Here is a 21,813-nt window from a genome sequence, read left to right as displayed (position 1 = left end):
CCATGACATGGAGAAAACATTTGCCCTCTGCCAGCCACGTTCCTCCCTCACTGTTGATGCAATAACATGCCACACATTGTCATGGCGTAGCATGAAAGATGTGTGTGTGTGTGGGCGCACACTCATGCCCTGAAAGGATACTGCAACATGTGTGGGTGCCAGACACTATGCAACTCATTGTAACAGTGCGTTATCTCCTTGTGCCTGGGAAAGCGTGGTTGACTTCGAATGACTCATATGCAAGCATATTGAAGAACCTCTTATATCAGTGTGACTGACCATTTCATGCTTTTATGAGCTCACCACTCTTCTCTTAAAGGTGTCTCTGAATGCCATTGTCCGGTATGAGTGTTCTTATGTGTGGGAGAATGCCCTTCTTGTCCTTCTATGTGACTGCTTGTCAGCCACTTGTATGAGTGTGTATGGTCATATGGTGCTACGGTGCTCCTCATTGGCCAATTACCTATACTTAATGTATGTGTGACTGAACTTAGGTTTTGTTTTGGGAGGTATGAATGATTCCACCTCTTGTGTGGTTGTGATTGAAAATACAGATCATTGCATGAGTGAACTTATGTCCTCACATCAAATCAAATCACATGTTGGGTGTAAATGAATGCACATCTGCTGAGGGACTTGACTCCCTGCGACAAGAGCCCGCCTGCCTCGTTTTTATGATTGATCCATTCAATATTTGCTACTTTGTATACCTCTTCTTGGATTTGACTTTGTTTTGTTTGTGTGCAACCTCCTGCCTTCTTTGGAAGCGACTTCGTGCACGATGAGTGTTGCTTGACTTCACATCTGCATGCGATTCCCGGCCTCTGTTGCTGCCTGTTGTTTCCTTTTGTTTCCTTGTAACAGGGTAAGTCGTTTGAGTGTGAATTGTGTGACGATCATTTCATTGTAACTGCTTCTGTCTTTAGTGTCAGTAGACGTGCCTCCCATGTGGATCTGAGCCTGGGTTTGTCTGCCATTTGGGTGGAATCCCGTGCCTTATTTGGGTGCAGTGAGATGTCCTGTGGGAGTGGCTGTGCGTAGTAGCGGCCATTATCTTCTGTTTATTTTGTTTGGGTGTACATTTGCATGCTGGTCATTGAGAATGATAGCATGCATTTGAATGCTAGTACATGCTTTTCGTTTGGGTATGCCTCTCTTTGGATGCTCCTGTGTGATGCGCGTTTGGGTCTGACTTAGTTCCTCTCAAATGGGAGAGACGGCATGCCTTTCGTTTGAGTGTGGTTGAGTGGCACTTTATGGGGTATGACTTTCTTGTCTTTGTTGGGTAGGAGTACACATGCCAATCCGTTATGTGTCAGTGCATATGTCCCATCCTTTGCACAAGACTGCATTCCTCTAATTTGGGTGTAACTGTGTGTGCCTCTGATGTGGGTCTGGATGTGTGGGAAGCATACTCCCTTCTTTTCCTGTGTGGGAGTGACATAGAAGGTATACAGCATTTCTAGATAAGGCTTGCTCTTATATTAACACAACTGTATATGCTTCGAAATTGAATGTGTGCGTGCTTCTGGTTCGGCTGTAACTGTACTTTATTTAGCTGTGACTATGTGCCTCGTGTGGTTAGAACTACGTGCCTTTCCTATGGTGTTGTTTGGATGTGACTGTGTCTTTCATTTAAATACATCTTTTTGGCTTTGCTTTTCATGTTTTGCTCTGTATGTAATTCTTGTATGTGTGTGAATAAGCACATGCGTCTCGCATTAGTGCGGAGAAGGGTGTACTGTTTCTACTGGTGCAGTTGACTTGTTGCATTTAGCTTTTGTGGGTATGATCAAGTTGTGTAACTCTTGCATGTGGTTTAACGAAGTGTATGTTCTCTGAATGCAAGAAATTCATGTAGTCTTGTGTCTGAATTGTAGTAATCTTCATTGAAGTTATAAACGTTAGGATAAATCTTCGCTGTGTGGGCGGACTCCGAAATACTTTATTAACAAAACAAAATCCATGGAATTAACAAAACAAAGTGCCTTCTCCAATATTTTACCTGAACGTGGATTGTTAACTTTCAAAATGACTATTTTTTAGTGTATTGCAGCATGCGCAATCCACAACTTGTCTTGAAGGGAATATTACATTTGCCTATGGATTAAGCGACATTGTGCTGTTACTTCCATGGACAAAAAGGACAACGTTTTTCATAAGAACCTCTTCCAGGGTCCGCACACACAGGAAGGAATTATTCAAATGTTTGACTTTAGTGAAGATCCAACAAATGCCAAACTCTGTGTGCATGTTTGTATGTGTGTGTCAGGGAGACTATATCTTGTGTGGCTGAAACTGGATTACTCCTACCTCTTGTGCGAGTATGATTAAATGTGTGCTTCTTCTGGCTGTAACCAAGCAGTGTAGCCTTTGTTCGAATGTGAATAGAGAGTTTTGACTCTTGGAATTGATGGGATGTGTGTCTAGTGTTTTCAAGTGTGCAGTCCCTTGTTTGATGTATTTCTTACAGATTTGAGTGCAAGCGTGCTATTTGAGGCCAATTTAGCATGCATTTCCCATGTGTGCATACAGGGACACTCACCTCTTGTTTGCCTTCTTCACTCAGTGTGCCTCTTAAGAGTTGCTGCACACCTCTTACATGTTTGTGTGACAGCATTTGTGGAAAGGATCATATTTATGATTTTGATGTGTAGGAGTGAATTCCTCCTCTGGCCACTACTCAGTGTTTTGTGAGCATGATTTGAGTCTGACCCTTTTGTTGTCTGCGTAAGCGTCTGTCTAACCAGAAATGCAAAAGCAAGGCCTCTTGTTTGCCTGTGGCAAGATCACTGGCCTACACACATTAACTTGCTGTGTTTGGACTGTGTGGAACTAGATTTTATTTTTGCACTATGTCTTTAACAAGCCCTTGACCTGGCACCAAAGATATTAACCAGCTTCAGCAGATCATGCGCCTGACGGGGACCCCCCCTTCCTATCTCATTAACAGGATGCCCAGTCACGAGGTGAGAATGCATGTGGGGGTTCTGGGATTTTTGTCCCCAGTATTGAACTCTGGCAAAGGAGGGGAGGGAACTTAGGCATGCCTTCTGCCCCCTATGCATGCATAGGTAAAATATTGCATGTGAGGGGGACATTTGCTCTGGCTCCAGTAGTGTGATGCAATAATAAACTGCATGTATGAAGGGCATTGCGTCTCAGTAGTCACTGTGGCATGATTATTAGTAAATAAAGCAATATTTGCATGTATCCTGGAATGAAGATGGCAGTATTTGAGGCAGCTGTGGCATGACATTGTTTAACTTTAGATTGCCTCTTGGACATATCCGCAGAGCCTCTGTGAACCCCATGACCATGAAGGGGTTGCAGTTCTAAAACCTAACTTGAACATACTAGTTGAAACTGCCGCAGACAAGTAGCTGCCTGAGTATGTCGGTACCTGATGCATTCCTGAGGTTTCATCCTCAGTAGGACAAGGGCCTGCTATCCATGTAAACAACTTCCTCTTGTTAAGTACCGGGCATTGCATTGATACTGCCCTAGCACTCACTTTAGCAAACACTGCCACTAGCCTGGTATTTAACTGACCATCCCTCAGAGGAAGCACACTTGTCTGGTACGGGTCTGAGCACTCATGTCAGAAGTGCTCAATTGTTTTTCCTGTGTAAGCTATCCTTGGGGCAGGATATAATTATCTATGTGGGTCATCTTCTGTTTCTTCTATTTGTGAAAGGCTTTGAAGCTAGACAATATTGTGGTCTCATTAGAATTCAGCAGATATGCCCCCACCCACTTAACTCACGACCCAGGTATTATCCACGTCTACTAGGCCCATAATAATTTAGGTGTATACACTTCCCCAGATATCAGACTGCTTTGAGACAGCTGTCCTGACATTTTTCCTGACTCCTGCAAATTCAAGGTAATTGGGCATCTCACTTAAGAACCACTTCCCTTAAGATTTAGCAGCAGTTGAATGGTCTCTCATTGAGATCCCCTTGCTCTTGGAAGTCACTGCGGATCTCAAATGCTTTTATTTTTTCAGGCGCGAAACTACATCCAGTCTCTGCCATATATGCCCAAAATGAGTTTTGAGGATGTGTTTCTTGGAGCCAATCCACAAGGTGAGTTCCAAGGTCTCCTCATACCCTCACCTAAGGGTAGGTTGTGTTATTTTTCCATCCACATGAAACGTGATTAATTTCCCTGTTGATAAATGTCTTTGTGATTTATTTTGTCTGGGCTTTATATATTTACAAAAAATGTGGTTGCATGGTCCATGTGAATGACTGTACTGATTGATCCATATCTTTCCTCAGGTGTTTACTTTTCAATACCAAGAATGAATCAATTGTGTCATAGTGGGCTGATACTAAGATTGCTTGGTACCAGACTTGGAATAACAACTCAGCAGTTGACTGTTCTAAGATGAGGGATTGCTGATCTGAACTTTATTCCACAATTTTAGTCACATGGTTACACCGCTTAGACTTTGGGCCCTTCTTTGTCTGAAGTGGTTAGGAGATCAAGATTGAAAATTCATGTTAAGTCCGAGAACAAAGGTTAGAAGCCTTAGATTTTGTCTCCATCAACCTGGCCAGTAAATTTGCCTCCTCTTCAGATATCCAGAAATTAGGTGTTGTGTTGGACTTTCACAATTTCCTTGTATCAGCTGAGTTGTCGAGCCCCTAACATTCATAACTCTTTGTTTGGTACTCTTGGATACAGAGGAGATTGATCCAGGGCAACCACAAATTCTTACGAACTTTGAAGGTCTCCAGTAGATAGGTTCTAAGGATGAGTAAGTTTAAACAACGAACCACACTACAACCGAAGTTAAAACCCTCTTACCTGAAGATGATTTTGAGAGAAATTCAAATAGTGACAGAGTGAAGTGCCAAAATGTCAATATGTTTGAAATTAGACAGGTAAAGTTAGTAAAAGAGTGGTGAAGAACAGGGCTTGGGACATGACTTGAGTCTCTCAACATGTTGATAATAAAGCCTTTCTCTCATGTTATTTATCTGCATTAGATCTGACTTTGAAAAGTCCTAACATTAAATTGCTTTCTTTTACTTGGCTAGTCTCTTACCCACGGGCTTTTCAGCAGTTAGGTAGCCAACCCATTCCATCCAATGTGATGTACATGGGTATGTGCTGCCACGTCTAAACATGGCTAGAAATATAAGGTATGTTTCCAGCTGAAAGCTTTTTTATCTTATATTGCAATAGCTTCCAGTATCATCACACTTTTCCTCGTTTTTCATAAGTCCTTCACCCGTAGCAAAAACAGGTTCCCTGTTTTTTAGAAGAATGTTTGCCTAAGATCTTTTGAGCAGTCCGCAGTGCTTCTTTCCATACTGTGCTCCCTGAAAGCTTGACTCAAAGTGTTGCCCAGCCATCTGTGCTTGGTTATCTCTTTTCACAATTTGTGAATAAAAGAGAGCTGGATTTAAGAGTAATAGAACCTTTGCTTTTACAGATGTACATACTTTACTCAATTGTATCATTCAGAATAATTCCAAAAGCTCAAAAGAACAACTATGTGCTCTTTGGCTGAATAGCTTTGATTAGCTTTCATATTGCCATGTCAACCATTCCGTTCCATTGCATTAATCACTTGCTCCGAGGAAGGTGATTACAAATACTTCAGAATAGTTGTATTCTGGTGTGCAGCTAGCCAAGCAGGAAAAAAAGGATCGGGTTAGTGGCACCGAAAGCTGTTTTTTATTTGTAAGGAGGTAATATTCTTGAAAAGTGTAAAGTTCTATTTTTTTGTTACTGTCTTGGAACTTCACTGAACAGACTCAGAACATCCTGGATTGATCAGACATGTGTAGCCAACTCCCCCAAAGAAGTAAATACGTCTTTGGCTTTTTAAGCTTGTCTCCTTCTAGGATGCCAGTACTAGTTCCTCAGCGTTGTCTGTACCTAGGACATGCTTTGTTGCTGGATATCCCATAAACAATTTATCCTGTTGTATATTTGCAAGATCAAGGCGTTTAAATGCTCAATATTTGAAAGATCGAAGGTTTTTAGCCTAAAGTGGTTCCATTCTTTGTACCATTGCCTGCTTCAACATATCTTTTATATCTTTATAGCCTACAGAGGTAAATGAGAAAATATTGAAATCAGGGAGCTCGTTTTTCTATATTAAGATCTACTTCTGATCAATAAAAATCATCCACAGCTGCGAGCAGGTACTATCAGTAGTGCATTGTTATACTAGTGGAAACGATTCCAGTAGTATCCACATGATACAACAATGATATCTATAGTGACTACCCTAGGGCATGAAGCAGGGTTATCAGCAGGAATCTAATATCGCTCAAAGCCTACGGTATTTTTATCAGGATTGCTGATGATTATGACTTTTTTGTGGTAACGTTCTAGGGGCTTGAGATGATGGGAGTTCAGTTGATTTTCTTTATATAACCGGTTAGCGTTTATTTTGATGGCGCCCTTGGCTTTCTTGCAGTGGGGTGTATTGTTCATTGATGAAAAGTTGAATCAGTGATACGTTGTTTGTGAATTGATCCTATTATATATGCACACCTGTAAACTCAGTTGCAGATGTGATGATGTGTACTGATGAAACCTGGATAATATTAATAAAAATATATTTTTAATAATGTCTCAGGGTAAAATGTGCCTACCTGAGCATTGTCGTAACAGCATAGCAGCACATGATCTCTGGCATCAAGTTGAGAACATTCTCCAACTAATTAGAAAGTATTGTTTAACTATTAGCTTTCAAACAAGTTTGGAATACAGTTTTGTTTATGAAACTTCAGTTGTTACTTTAGGAAAATGCAGACAAATAGTAGATTCATGCTTTTCTTTTTTGTGACCTATTCCCCTTTAAAATTGGAGCTATTTTCTACAACGAAAAACACTACCTGCTCCTGAAAATACCAGTTTTCCTTTTAATAAATATGCGTTTGATCTTCCAGTCATCGGCCTGTCTGTTTCATCAATGTTCACATGTGGAGGTGGCTTATATGGATAGAGTCTGCCGCACAGTGACTTGTAGTACTATCATATACCCGGGATCCCTACCATAAATTCAAGAATTCTCATGTTGTCCCGAACATGGTCATGTGCATGTCTGGTGTGGACACTATTTTTTCAAATATGCCCACAATACGTAACAAATGGCTGTCTTTGTAACTGGAGAACACCATGTGTGCCAGGGATGGCACAGCTTCACCATTGAGACCCAAAATAAGTCCAGTATGGTCAGCATTATTTCAAGAATGCCAACCAGTATGTCTGCGGAGGCCACATTTAGGCCAGGGATGCCCACAAAGTGCCCCATATGACCACCACTGTGCCATATCTGGCATTGTAATAGTCACAATATGCCAAAGGTATAAATCGTTGTGTCAGGGAAGACTACCATTATGAAAGAAGAGACCGTGATTATGCACTCGATGCTTGAAGGATAAACATTAAGCAAAGATCATAGGTTTGCAAGGATTGCCAGCAGGGTTGAACACTGGTTGCCTGTGAGGGCCTTTGCACCAGCCACACCAGCACACACTCACAGGCACATGAATAGTCACATAATCACACATTACAACACACATTCTACAGATTTCCCCCAACAGCCATTGAAGCATTTGCTGTATTCACCCCACTGCACCTTGTTCCCCCTTCTGTTTCAGGATGCTTCCAAACTTAACTTACACCCGGGCCTCTCCAACCCAGCACTCAAATAGCTCCAAATACCACTGGTACTAGCATTTTTTTCCAGCACGTGTCTTACAGCATGCCCCCCATAAAAGTTCTGTGTGTTACAGGGTCCCATTCTCTCAGTCATACTGTGTGGTAATATGACACCCTGCCCTTGGTTTGGATGGCTCCCACTTCATGAATAACACTGATTTCTGCATGTTGTGCCTAGAGCCGAGTGCTGCTGAGCCCCAGGCTCTCTTGATGATGTACTAGGCTGATTTCCATGTCTGTGAGCTACTTTCTACCAGCTGTTGAGCTACTGGTATTTTGAAAGCTATGTATTGAACACCTCTGTTTTTGAGCATCGTGTCAAGAAGACCATGTATATTTTCTCAATTGTGGAATGTCATGAATCTCATTATCTTACTGCACCCTTGGGACATTTGTTTAATACTCCCAGGAGGGATTCCGGACCTGGTCTGTCTTCACAACATTCACCTGGTCATCCTTAATCTCCTAAATTGAAGTATATTCATTCCATTGCATGGCAGGATTACCATTCTCCTCTTGAATGTCGGCCATACACACCATCTGTCTTACTAGCATACATTCAAGTCCTAAGACTGTTGTGCATAATGTTTATGAGCACACTCTCATTACTGTGCCTACATGTCCTTCTTTATTTTCTGTATCATCATCAGCTTTGCAAGGGATTCTTCTGTTTGACCAGTATCTTTTTTTAAATGAACTAGAAATTATACAACAAAGCATATAGGTTTAATTCCAAGTCAAACAAAAGCACTGCTTTTTCTTTTGCAGCCACATTACTCCAAGATGTTGGGGCTGGTTGTCCCTTGGTGATGCAACAGAATCAGGATCATGTGTCTCCCAGCAGGAAAATAACTGATATAATTTTACAAAAAAATGAGTGTAAATCACTTGTACCAGAGGGTGTTCAGTAATCAAGGAAGGTGTGCTTTGACCCTTCTGCCATTCTCTTCCATACACTCAAAGATTGCATAGCTCATTTCCATACTCCCCAAAGGAGGATCAATATGTTTTAGAAGGGAATAAAAAATATCCGTTTTTTAACTTTATTATGCCAAAGTACGCTGGGGCTTAAGGTCCATTTTAGGTTTCAAATCTTTACTCCCTAAACTAATTTCAATGTATGGAACTTTTTCACAGGGTGTGACTAGTTTGGATCTTGGCAGCTCAGCCTGAACTAGCCTTCTGAGGGTCCACATACCCCATACCCCATACAGCTAAGGCCTAGCGCCCACTGCTTTTCAGAATCTGTCTTGTTAGCAACATTTTCTACAACTCTCCTTTAACTAAATTGACCAAATCTGCCTCTCATTATCAGAGACCGTGAGCTGTACATCATCTATGTAGGAAATTACTATCTTTTACGTGATGTCCCTCCAGATTGTTGCTCTATAGTTTTTACTGGCTTTATAACTTTGTGTAGTTTACCCCTTGTGTTCCCCCTTTAAACATTATCGAATTGGCATACTCCTAATTGGTATGTTTAACGTGCCCATAAATCCCTAGTGTATGGTATACAGTGTACCCATTGCCTGGAAGTCAAAAGACACTGGTGGACTGCAGCGCCTACTGTGTCATCTACAACAGTGGCAGAGCAGCCATGCTTTCAGGCCTACTATTGTAACCTGACTGTAGCAGTGTAAAAACTGCAGTTCAAGCCGCCGAAAGAAGTTTTTTTTTTTGTCAGGTCAAAACCTTCCTTTTTAAGTATTTATTGATCACCCTTGTGTAGGCCTCGTATACAACAAGGCAGGGTGCATGGTATTTAAAAGTAGGATATGCAATGTTAACATGTCCGTACAGTGACCAGCACACAAAAGCTATTTTCTTTGTAGGATGCCTGGCTGTCCCAGAAACACGGTAAAGCCATATACAATATTAATTCTGCTATCTCAGGAGAGAGATGAGCTAAAAAAAATATTTAACAACTCTTTTTAATATTTAATAAAAGCTCAACTTGGTGATGAAGTTGGAATATCAGTAAATATTAAGGAAGAGTACCTTGTAAAAGGTTACCTTTTCGCTGCCAGAAACTCCTAAAGGCTAATTTACATTTACCTTCCAACTGTTGCCTAGCTGGTGAATGGCCCTGAACGAAGCGTCAAAACTGCTCCCAGAGCAGAGAATAAGGCATGAGTGTGGTGTGGAAATGTTCTTCCTTTGGCAGGATAGGCTGTTGGGTGGACCCAGGAACTTAATTTTCTTAAGAAACCTCCACTGTTACAGGCAAATGTCACTTGTGTTCTGGTTTAGAGGATCCGGCTTGGGAGTTCGGGCTGGACTGTTAATATTGGGGCAGGACCAAGATTGATTTGCATATGGCTGGGTCTATCTGAGGTGGCATGGTGGGCAAAAGAACTGCTGGTTAGAATATTTTTGCCAGTGGTTAGACTTATTGCAAGCATCCTCCCACCACAATTTGTGTGATTAAAAATTAGCTGACATCTGGGTTCCCTTCCTTTGTCTGTCAGTCAGCCAGGCACCAAACTCAGTGGCAGGAGAGCTGCCACCATAACTGATTTGAAGTGACCACAGAGGAGGGGGCTGCTCATTATCCTGACCACACCTCTTGGTGGGAACAGATGATCGTCACAAGGTGAAAGTGGTTTCACTATTTTCTATTTTAGGAGGATGGGCTATGTGGGAGTGTTTGCAGTACGGCAGACACGAACTGCTGCTAAACCGAGTAAGGTTACCAATGAGAACTTCCACCCCACTGGTTAGGGAGGGGTCAGTAGTCCCCTCACCCACAAGCCAGCACCAGGCATAAATGTGACAACCCTTGGGGCCCTCTTCAGAACACTACTGGGCCTGAATAAGAACAAAAGAGGACTCTACATGCTGTCTGTGATCTGAGAGGAGCCCTGAAGGACTGAACCTGTACCTTCTTGTAACCAGGACAAAGAAGTGTACCCCAATGGTCATACGGCCTCCTGTTCAAGCTACTGGGTCACAACAAGCTTCAAGACACCTTTTCCTGGAGTCTCCAGCTGACCAGTTCCAACTTTGCTGGTGTGGATTCCTGACCCCAAGTGTTGTTTCTGCAGTCCTGGCACCCTTGAATTTCTGACTGGACTAATTCTACCACCCTGGAAAGCCAGGGACTTAAATACCTTTTCAATTTCAAGACCTCTAGAGGAGGAGACAAAGCTGGTAATCCCATCCACCCAAGAAATGTTATCGCTGGGCTGAAGATTCAAGTTATCCTGCTTGGAGCTTCTCCGCAAGGGCAAAGTCGATTCATCAGGACCATGCAGAGAAGTTATCCGGCTTCGTGGAGCCCTCTTCGGCTACAGCCTTGCTCTGCTAAAGGATTCTGAGCTCCAAGCAAGTGACTAAGTGCGAAAGTCAAAATCTTGACTGGGCAATGGTGCCAAAAGTATCCAGTCCGTTAGAGGACCTCCCTGGGTTAAAAATTCAAACTTCTGCTACTCTTAGCTTTTTCTACCAAAACCAACTGCTTTTCCGGGACGGCATCCAAAGTCTCTGCGACCTCATGGAGCCCTCTTTGGCTACATCCTGCTACCTTGCACTGCGGAAGAGTTTTGATTTCCACTTTTGAGCCTGAGGCCCGGGTAAAACCTCAGCCCAGTATACAATTGGTTTCTGTGTTGGACCCATGCTGCGTCCCCAGATGGAGTCCACTGAAACGACCAGTTGATTGCAGTTGGCTCTTAATGCATTTTTGGCGCTATTTTTAATTTAAAAATTTAACAATTCTTATCTCTTTTTCCCCTTGTTGTATTTTTGTTGTTGTTGTCCTTTTATTTATTGAAATTTACACTATTTTTTCTAATTCAGCTTAGGATTTTCTATTTTGTTGTGTCTTGACTTCATTACTGTTTTAGTACTGCCTATAATTTTACACATTGCCCTAAATTAAGCCTGTCTGCTCAGTTCCATAGCTGCCTGAGGGTTAAGCTTCGGTTAATTTAGTGAACCCTTCAGGGTTCTCCCGGACCAGAATTGTGATTGAGGTGGGTAGTCAGTCTCCTCAATTTATAACCCAATTGTTTGACAACCCACCTATAGTTTAGGACCATTTTACTAGGTCTGAGGTCTTCCTTCTGTTTTTCAATGGAAAGTTGTTAAGCCTTAACAGATTACATCATTGCAGAATGGTAGTCTAGCCATGTGGGACTCGCCTCCCATCAATAACATTTGCCTGGAAGCATCCTATTTTGAGGACAAGAGCAATGTGAAGCCACATATTCTTTGCAAATTGTGTCATACCCCACTCGTGACCAGTCGAGAAATTCTATGGCCTATGTTCAAAACCTAGAACTTTCCACAAATGGATCTGTTCTCAGTGAAAAATATATTTTGCCACAATTTGATTCTCGTTTTAACGAGAGAAATAGAGCCTTAGTTAATGCTGTCCTCTTGGACTGAGAATTTCAAAAATGTGATGAGGGAATGCTTTGATGAATCTCAGCCACTGGTAATTACTTGGGGCCACATTCCAGTCCATCTTTGTTTTTAGATTCCTGTAGGACCGGGATTCACCAGGCCCTAAGGGGGTAGCGTGACTCGAGCAGGTAGGCATCCAAGGGCTTACGTGTAGAGTGACCATACAGCACACGCATCCATTGAGACAGGAAACGCACGCAATAATTGACACCACACCAGTAAGTTGAATAAAACCAATCAGTTTTATCTAGATCAACATTAGGATCAAAAGCATTTCATCAGAAATCGATTAGGCAGTTCATTAAAACATCAAACCTGGCATGGAATCAAAGCGCGTCACCTGGCGATCCTGGGGAGCGTCAAACACAGCTGTGACGCAAAGCGCTGCACATAGCAAATTATTAGCGCTTCAAATAGAGCATTTCAACATAGCGCTGCACATAGCAAATTATTAGCGCTTCAAATAGAGCATTTCAACATAGCGCTGCACATAGCAAATTATTAGCGCTTCAAATAGAGCATTTCAACATAGCGCTGCAAATAGCAAATTATTAGCGCTTCAAATAGAGCATTTCTACATAGCGCTGCACATAGCAAATTGTTAGCGCTTCAAATAGAGCATTAGCGCTGCACATAGCAACTCAATAGTGCCTCAAAATATGGCCTCTAAGCAAAGCGCTACACCTGGCAATTCACTAGCGCCTCAGAACACGGCAATTCCTTCAAGCGTTAGACATTGCAGTCCGTTTTAGTGCTGCCCAGGGCATATTACTGAGTAGGAAATCACAGCGCTACTCCTGGCAAGTATACAAGGCATTAGACGGGGCACTCAGTCTAGGGCGAGGTCCTTGGGCCCCAAAGTACCTTCTCCTGGAGCCCATCAGAGGGCGAGAGGTGCTGGTGACAAGGGTCCCGGGTCCGGGGGAGTGCCGTGGCTTACTGGGCCTAATGAGGAATTTCCCCAGGGGAGGGGCGAACTCTGGGCCTCTCTACGGCCTTCCGCCCGCCTCCCCCAGGGGTTACCTTGCTCTTCGACCCTCGCGGGTCCCTCCAGATGATCCTCGGCTGGGTGGGGGCTCACTCGCTCTCGAGCCTCTCCCGCCAGCCGCGTGCGCCGCCCGGCAGTATCAGGGCCGAAGGGGATGGCGCGGGGCTCCCGGCCAGTCCAGACGTGGCCGGGGAGCTCCGCGGGGATTTCCTTCAGGCTTCCGAGGCCCGTGCCCGCAGCCGCCAATGACAGCGCGGTCTGCGGGGGCGCGGCCCTCTCCACGAATGGCACAGCGGCGGGGGCGGCGTTTGGCAGTCCGCCCCGTCAGGTGACTGGAGTCTTTGGCTTCAGGCCTACGCGGCCTCGGCAAGACGTCTCGGCCCAACGAGGCCTTCGCTGCGTTCCGGCGGCCTTCTCCGCCCTGGGGGGCCGCGTTACCTCGGCTGCCACGGCAGCGACGGGGCCCCGGTGCTGGCAGGGGACAATCTCACGGCGGTGAGTGATTTCTTTCGGAGTTCCCCGACGGGGGTGGCAGTAATTAAGGGTTGGCTTGTAGCCCGGGGGGTGGCGATTTCTTCAGCGCCCAGTGCCCCCTTACTCCCACAGAGACGCCCTAGCTCAGGGCAGGTAGGTTGGGAGGTGGCAGGCCACACGCCAGTGGCAGAACAGGATAGGGGGACCCAGGCAAAGTCAGGGAGCGCAGGGGTGACACAGCGCTGGTACCTGGTCGATCCCCCAGCAGTAGTAAGTCTCTGTAGTAAGTTTCAGTTGTAAGTCTCTTTGGTAAGGTTCTGTCCTTCTGGCGCTTGATGGATCTGGCGCCCTTCACAGTTTTGTTCCTTGTGGGGGGGTGGGGGGGGGGGGTAGGTTGAGTTGGTGACTGAAGGGATTCTCAGTCAGGCTTGGTAGGTTATCCCTGGGTTCCCCTCCCGCTAGGCCGGATCAGTGGGTTGGTTCAGGATCCCTCACTCAACTTAAAAGGCAGCACCTAAGCCCTGTCACTTTCAGTGGCATAGGTCCCTGACTAGGCCCTGCCGCCTAAAACTCCTGCGTAGGTTCCCCCAGGTCTGCGTCGCCCCAGCTGACTAAAAAATGTTCCCTCCTTTCCTTAAGTAGCCCTAGGTCAGGTGACCACCCTCCAAGGCGGCAAAAGCAAAACCCCACCCTTCTTTTAGAAGGTTTCAGCAAGTTCCAGGAGCTTCCCCACTCTAGCTATAGGACAAAAAGTAGGGCTGGTGTTGCAACATTGTTGTAGGGTCCCAGCCAGCTCCTGGTAACTAGGGTCTACTAAGAAGGCCACTCCGCAGTAGCAGGGGCCTGTGGCAGCCATCTTGGGGGAAGAGAGCACCTGCACCTTAACACTGATTAGCAGTGAAAAGGCGCTCGGAGACCTAAGGCCAACGAAAAAGATGGTGGAAAAAAATGAGGCAAGCGCAAAAATACAAGGAAAGACCACCGTAGGGCTGACCGGTCTAACACGCGTCCCCCCCAGCCGAAAGAGGGGAGAGCTACCCAACCTCTAGGGAGTTCTCATCGCTAAGGCGGAAAAACCGGGAGAGACCATCAGCATTGGCGTGGTCAACTCCGGGCCGATGTTTCACCCGAAAGTCCATCCCCTGTAGGGAAATGGACCACCTTAGCAGCATGGGATTTTCGCCTCTCATCTGCATGAGCCAGCGAAGGGTGCAGTGGTCCGTCTGAATCAGGAAGTGAGAGCCAAAGAGGTATGGCCTCAACTTCTTCAGAGCCCAGACCACCGCGAAGGCTTCTTGCTCGATGGTGCTCCATCGTTGTTCCCGAGGGAGGAGTCTTCTGGAGATAAAGGCCACAGGTTGGTCTTGGCCTTCAGTGTTGAGTTGCGAGAGCACCGCACCTATGCCGTGCTCTGAGGCGTCCGTCTGTACAATGAATTCTTTTGCGAAGTCCGGTGTCGCAAGCACCGGAGCGGTACACATCGCGTGTTTCAGAGTTTTGAATGCCTCCTGGAAAGCAGCCGTCCAGATTACTTTACGTGGCTGCTTCTTGGACGTCAATTCTGTCAAGGGGGTTACGATGGTACCATATCCCTTGACAAACCGGCGGTAATACCCAGTGAGGCCGAGGAAAGCTCGGACCGCAGTTTGGGTTTTGGGGGGCTCCCAGGCCAGAATGGTTTCAATCTTGGCCTGGAGGGGTTACACCTTACCCCCGCCCACCCGGTGTCCCAGGTAAACGACAGATCCCTGTCCAATCTGGCACTTGCTGGCCTTGATAGTCAGACCAGCACGTTGCAGAGCCTGCAACACCTCCTGGAGGTGCTGCAGATGGTCCTCCCAGGTGCTACTGAAGACAGCTATGTCATCCAGATATGCCGCTGAGAAGGACTCCAGGCCAGATAGCACCTTGTTCACCAACCGCTGGAAGGTGGCCGGAGCAATCTTGAGTCCGAAGGGCATCACTCGGAATTGGAAGTGGCCCTCGGGGGGGGGGGGGTTGGGGGGGGGATGACGCTGTTTTCTCCCTCGCTCCATCGGCCATGGCAATTTGCCAGTACCCTGACGTCAAATCAATGCTGCTGAGGTACCGGGCTGCTCCCAGCCGGTCCACCAGCTCGTCTGCCTGTGGGATCGGGTAAGCGTCTGTCTTCGTGACAGAGTTCAATCCCCTGTAGTCCACACAGAACCGAAGTTCTGGTGTGGTGCCCGGTGGGGCCGCTTTCGGCACCAACACCACCGGACTAGCCTACGGGCTGCTGGAAGGTTCGATCACCCCCAGCTCCAGCATTTTTGCCACCTCACTCTGGATGCTGTTTTTCACTCGGTCAGATAGCCGGTAAGACTTGTTCTTTACCGGTGGGCTGTCTCCTGTGTCCACATCATGGGTACACAAATGAGCGATTCCAGGCGTGAGGGAGAACAACGAAGCGTACCACCCCAGCACCTGGCGGCAGTCCCTCTGTTGCTCTGGGGTCAAGGATGGGGAGAGGATCAAGCCCTCCACCGATCCATCCTTCTCCTGGGCCGCCAGAAGGTAAGGAAGAGCCTCACTCTCTTCCTCCTCGCTCCCATCCGTCACCATAAGGAGAGCAAGCTCAGATCGCTCATGATGCGGCTTCAGGCGGTTGACGTGGAGCACCCGATGGGGCTGACGGGGGGTCTTCAAGTCGACGACATATGTAGTCTGGCCTCGTCGCTCTACAATTTCGTACAGACCAGTCCACCGGTCCTGGAGGGCACTAAGCTCCCCAGGCTACATGACCCACATCTTCTGTCCAGCGTCCAACTCTACCGTCCGAGTGTTGCGGTCATACCACTCCTTCATGACGGCTTGGCTAGCCTCCAGATTCTCTGAGGCTGCCTTCCACAGCTTGGCCATCTGGCTGCGGAATGCCAGCATGTAGCTGACGACATCACGGGGAAGCTTCTGCGAAGTCTTCTCCCACCCCTCCTTTACTAGGCTGAGGGGCCCCCTAACGGGATGGCCATAGAGCAGCTCAAAAGGGCTGAACCCGACTCCCTTCTGCGGCACCTCACGGTAGGAGAACAGCAGGCAAGGAAAGGGGGACGTCCCACTTCCACCTCAAGTCCTCTGGTAGGCTCCGGATCATCCCTTTTAGCGTTTTGTTGAAGCGCTCTAAGAGCCCGTTAGTCTGGGGGTGGTAAGGAGTGGAGAACCGATAGGTTACCCCACACTCCTTCCACATGGCCTGCATATAGGCTGACATGAAATTCGTGCCCCTGTCTGACACCACGACCTTGGGGAATCCCACTCGGGTAAAAATCCCCAACAGGGCCCGCGCCACCACCGGTGCAGTGATGGTCCTCAGAGGAATAGCCTCCGGGTACCGCGTGGCGTGGTCCACTAATACCAAAATGAACCGGTGTCCCGCTGAGGTCGGAGGGTCCAACGGCCCAACAATGTCGATTCCGACCCGCTCAAAAGGGGTCCCGACCACCGGGAGCGGTTCCAAAGGGACCTTCAGTTTAGTCCCAGTCTTGCCACTCGCCTGGCAAGACTTACAGGTCTTACAATAGGTGTCAGAGGCAACTCTCATCCTGGGCCAATAAAAATGTGGGACCAACCGCGCCAAGGTTTTGTCCTGGCCCAGGTGTCCGGCTAAGGGTATTTCGTGTGCCAACTGCAACAGGAAGGCCCGGTAGGATTGGGGGACCACTAAGGCCCTCGAAGATCCATGCACCGGAACCTTAGGCTCACTGTACAGGAGACCATCCTCCCAATACACGTGATAACCGCCAGTCTCCTGATTGGCCACTTGGGCTTCGGCCTGCCGCCGCATGCCATCAAGAGTGGGGCACTCCCTTTGCGCCTGACAAAATTCCTCCCGGGTAGGCCCTCCTTCCACATGCCGGTCGGCAAGTCCCCCACGGGAACGACATCTACCTCCGCGGACTCCGGGGGTACCTCCGCGGGCTCCCCATCCATCACACGGGGCGTGTCCTCCACCACATTCTCCTCTCCAAAATCGGCGTCGGGTTGGGCCATTATCCCAGGCTCCAACTTGGGTTGAGTTCCATGCCGGGCAGCCATGGACCGCGTGACTACGCAAGTCCATCCTGGTAACCCCAGCATCTCAGTATGGGCTCGAAATTCCACATCTTTCCAGTCGGTGTGCTCTAGATCGTTCCCTAGTAAGCACCCCACAGGCAAGGCAGGGCTCACCGCAACTCTCAATAGGCCTTTGACTCCTCCCCACTCAAAGGGAACTTGAGCCACTGGATAGTGACTCAAACAGCCAATACGGCCGGATGGAACTCATCGGGGACTACCTGCTCTGGGGACACCAGCCGCCTCACTACGGTGGTCATGCTGGCACCTGTGTCCCTCAGAGCCTCCACCTTCTCCCCGTTAACTATCACCCTCTGCTGGTATTTAGCAGTGTTAGGGGGTAGGGACACCACTGGGACCATCTCTCTATCCTCGAGTGAAACCAGGGTCAGGCCTGTCCACTCCCCTTCCCTATCTAGGGGCAGCTCCACCCCAAGCGCTACACTAGCCACCCCGGGGCTCTTCCCGCCCGTTGGGGCTGGGGGTCTCTTGCGACACTTAGGATCGCCCTTGTAGTGTCCAATCTCCCCACATTCATAGCACCGCACAATCCTTGGCTGCTGACTCTTGTCAGGGTAGGTGGGCTTTGGGGAATTGGACTGAGGTGGGGTCCCTACTCCTTTCCCAAACTGTCTAGTTTGTGGGCCTCGCGAGAACTCCACCTTTTTATCTCCCCCCTCTTTCTTCTGGGGGAAACCCTGTCCGCCTTTCGGGCCATCTCCCCCGGGGCCCTTGTGAGACACCCGGGTGCTAACCCAAATGTCCGCCTTTTCCGCAAGCTCACGGGGATCAGTTAACTTGCGGTCCACCAGATGTTGGCGCAGCTCCGGAAAACACTTATCCAAGAGGTGCTCTCTTAAAAACAGATTGTATAAGCCCTCGTAATCATGTGCTTCGCTGCCACGCACCCAACCATCTAGCGCCTTACGGGCATAATCATAAAAATCCACCCAATTTTGAGTGGACAGCTTATGGCTGCCACGGAACTTCTGCCGATACCTTTCAGGGTTGAGGCCAAATTTCTTAAGTAGCGCCTCTTTCATGGGGGCATACCTGACCTGATCCGCCTTAGCTAGATACAAAAGGGTGTCCCTGACATTGGGAGGTATGTAGCGATACAGGCAACCCCCCCAGTTGCTTTCAGGTACCCCATGGGCTGTCAAGGCCACCTCATACGCCTCCAGCCATTTGGCGATGTCATCCCCTACCGTGTAACTGGCAATCACATCCTTGGGCAGATAACATTTTGGCTCCTGATGAGCCTTTGGTACGCTGCCACCATTATCTTTACCTGACGCATTCAACTATAGAGCTCGCAGCTCCAACTCTTTAATCTGAAGCTCGTGCGCCAGCTTCTTCTCTTCCATCGCTAATCTTTTATTTTCCCTTTCTTGTTCTAGCTTGGCAAGCTCCCACTTCAACTGCCTCTCCTCCCTCCTGTCCTCATACTCTTCTGGTGACACGCTCCTCCTAGACCCTGTCCTACTGCTTGCCCCGGAACGTCTCCCTGGTGGCAAGTTTTCAGAAACATCAACATTGAGCAGGTCTAGCTCCTCCTGCGCGCTCTCCTCCTGAGGTGCACCCTGCCCCTCCTGTCCCCCATCCCCTCTTCCCTCTGGGTGGGCCTCAACCCATGCCCTCAAGGCTGTACGGAGTTCCGATCCTTTGGCTCTCCGCACCCCCGGCACCCCCATCCCCTGTCCGAATTCTCTCAGCTGCCTTACTGTATACCCCTCAAGGTTGGCTAACTGGAACTCCATTGTGACAGGTGGGGACCTAGACATCAAGGAAAAAGTACTAGGATGCAGGTAACAGTACTGGGCTAACCAGGCCTCCACACACTCAGTCTAGACAGTGGGGGACAATTAATGCAGCAATAAAAGATGCAGAGCTAACATACACAATAGGCGTCTAATTGCGGCGCCCTCCGTCTCACTGGAGGGTGGTGTATAGTCACAGGTCCTTATCCCACCGCTGCCACCAATGTAGGACCAGGAGTCACCAGGCCCTAAGGGGGTAGCGTGACTCGAGCAGGTAGGCATCCAAGGGCTTACGTGTAGAGTGACCATACAGCACACGCATCCACTGAGACAGGAAACGCACGCAATAATTGACACCACACCAGTAAGTTGAATAAAACCAATCAGTTTTATCTAGATCAACATTAGGATCAAAAGCATTTCATCAGAAATCGATTAGGCAGTTCATTAACACATCAACCCTGGCATGGAATCAAAGCGCGTCACCTGGAGATCCTGGGGAGCGTCAAACACAGCTGTGATGCAAAGCGCTGCACATAGCAAATTATTAGCGCTTCAAATAGAGCATTTCAACATAGCGCTGCACATAGCAACTCAATAGTGCCTCAAAATATGGCCTCTAAGCAAAGCGCTACACCTGGCAATTCACTAGCGCCTCATAACACGGCAATTCCTTCAAGCGTTAGACATTGCAGTCCATTTTAGCGCTGCCCAGGGCATATTTTAAATTTTTTTTAAAATTTTATTTTTTACTGATAAATCACAGTGATGTACATTACTTCGCGCCTACAACCCGGAGGCCGGCTGATGGAACTTCGTAAGGTATATTACAGCACCACTCATCTCACATCCAGTAAACCTGATAGCACAGTTGTCAAAAATGCAATGTATTATGAGCAGCCGATAGTGCAGTACAGTACATCATTTCTATAGCAATATTCTCTACCAAAGATCACAGTTTTCTCAATTAGCATAACTATACAAAACACCCAACTCCCCCCCCTCCCTTGCCCGAGCCTTTAGTAGCATCTAGTCAGCAACCCACCCGTACTTCCCTCTCCGATACACCATCCAGCATTGTGGTCCCCCTCCAAAAGCCGCCCCCCCCCCATTGCAATACACATCCCACTCAGCAATCTGTCAGCAATGACCGTGGCGAAATCCCCAATCTTACACCCCACCTGCGCAGAAAGTGCATCTGCTCCCCAATACCGATGTTACCTCACATGCATGACATTTATCTTAAGAGCTAACTAGATAGCAGCCCCCCCATCATCCACCTCATTTTCTGTCCCCAGCTCAGGATCTGCTGCCGCGCGGTCTCTCTTAAGGTAATCCGCATATAGGCCCCAGAAATGTTTTGGTCTGCTTCGCGGTAAGAGTAATTCGCTAAAGGTTTCTGATTGTGTGCAGTGCCCAGGGCATATTACTGAGTAGGAAATCACAGCGCTACTCCTGGCAAGTATACGAGGCATTAGACGGGGCACTCAGTCTAGGGCGAGGTCCTTGGGCCCCAAAGTACCTTCTCCTGGAGCCCTTCAGAGGGCGAGAGGTGCTGGTGACAAGGGTCCCGGGTCCGGGGGAGTGCCGTGGCTTACTGGGCCTAATGAGGAATTTCCCCAGGGGAGGGGAGAACTCTGGGCCTCTCTACGGCCTTCCGCCCGCCTCCCCCAGGGGTTACCTTGCTCTTCGACCCTCGCGGGTCCCTCCAGATGATCCTCGGCTGGGCGGGGGCTCACTCGCTCTCGAGCCTCTCCCGCCAGCCGCATGCGCCGCCCGGCAGTATCCGGGCCGAAGGGGATGGCGCGGGGCTCCCGGCCAGTCCAGACGTAGCCGGGGAGATCCGCGGGGACTTCCTTCAGGCTTCCGAGGCCCGCGCCCGCAGCCGCCAATGATAGCGTGGTCTGCGGGGGCGCGGCCCTCTCCACGAATGGCACAGCGGCGGGGGCGTCGTTTGGCAGTCCGCCCCAGTCTGGTGACTGGAGTCTTTGGCTTCGGGCCTACGCGGCCTCGGCAAGACGTCTCGGCCCAACGAGGCCTTCGCTGCATTCCGGCGGCCTTCTCCACCCTGGGGGGGCCGCGTTACCTCGGCTGCGACGGCAGAGACTGAGCCCCGGTGCTGGCAGGGGGACAATCTCACGGCGCTGAGTGATTTCTTTCGGAGTTCCCCGATGGGGGTGGCAGAAATTAAGGGTTGGCTTGTAGCCCGGGGGGTGGCGATTTCTTACTCCCACAGAGACGCCCTAGCTCAGGGCAAGTAGGTTGGGAGGTGGCAGGCCACACGCCAGTGGCAGAACAGGATAGGGGGGACCCAGGCAAAGTCAGGGAGCGCAGGGGTGTCACAGCGATGGTACCTGGTTGATCCCCCAGCAGTTCAGTAGTAAGTCTCTGTTGTAAGTTTCTTTGGTAAGGTTCTGTTGT

The 21,813-nt window shown here is 48.3% G+C and overlaps 1 protein-coding gene across 2 annotated transcripts in view; it reads left to right on the top strand.

The window, feature by feature from the left end:
* Positions 1-21,813, top strand: part of MAPK14 (mitogen-activated protein kinase 14) — a 789,257-nt gene that overhangs the window by 732,838 nt on the left and 34,606 nt on the right. Inside the window, exons 9-10 of one of the 2 annotated variants that reach the window (XM_085651061.1) lie at positions 2,890-2,969; positions 4,010-4,088. In XM_085651061.1, coding sequence (XP_085507187.1) covers positions 2,890-2,969; positions 4,010-4,088 — 159 coding nt within the window. The remainder of the gene's footprint in view (positions 1-2,889; positions 2,970-4,009; positions 4,089-21,813) is intronic. The other variant, XM_085651059.1, reaches the window with a different exon arrangement.

Source organism: Triturus cristatus, chromosome 1_1, assembly GCF_964204655.1.
Source record: "Triturus cristatus chromosome 1_1, aTriCri1.1, whole genome shotgun sequence".
NCBI classification, from domain to species: Eukaryota; Metazoa; Chordata; class Amphibia; order Caudata; family Salamandridae; genus Triturus; species Triturus cristatus.
Note: the sequence above shows the minus strand (reverse complement) of the source record. Positions and strands in the feature narration are given on the sequence as shown.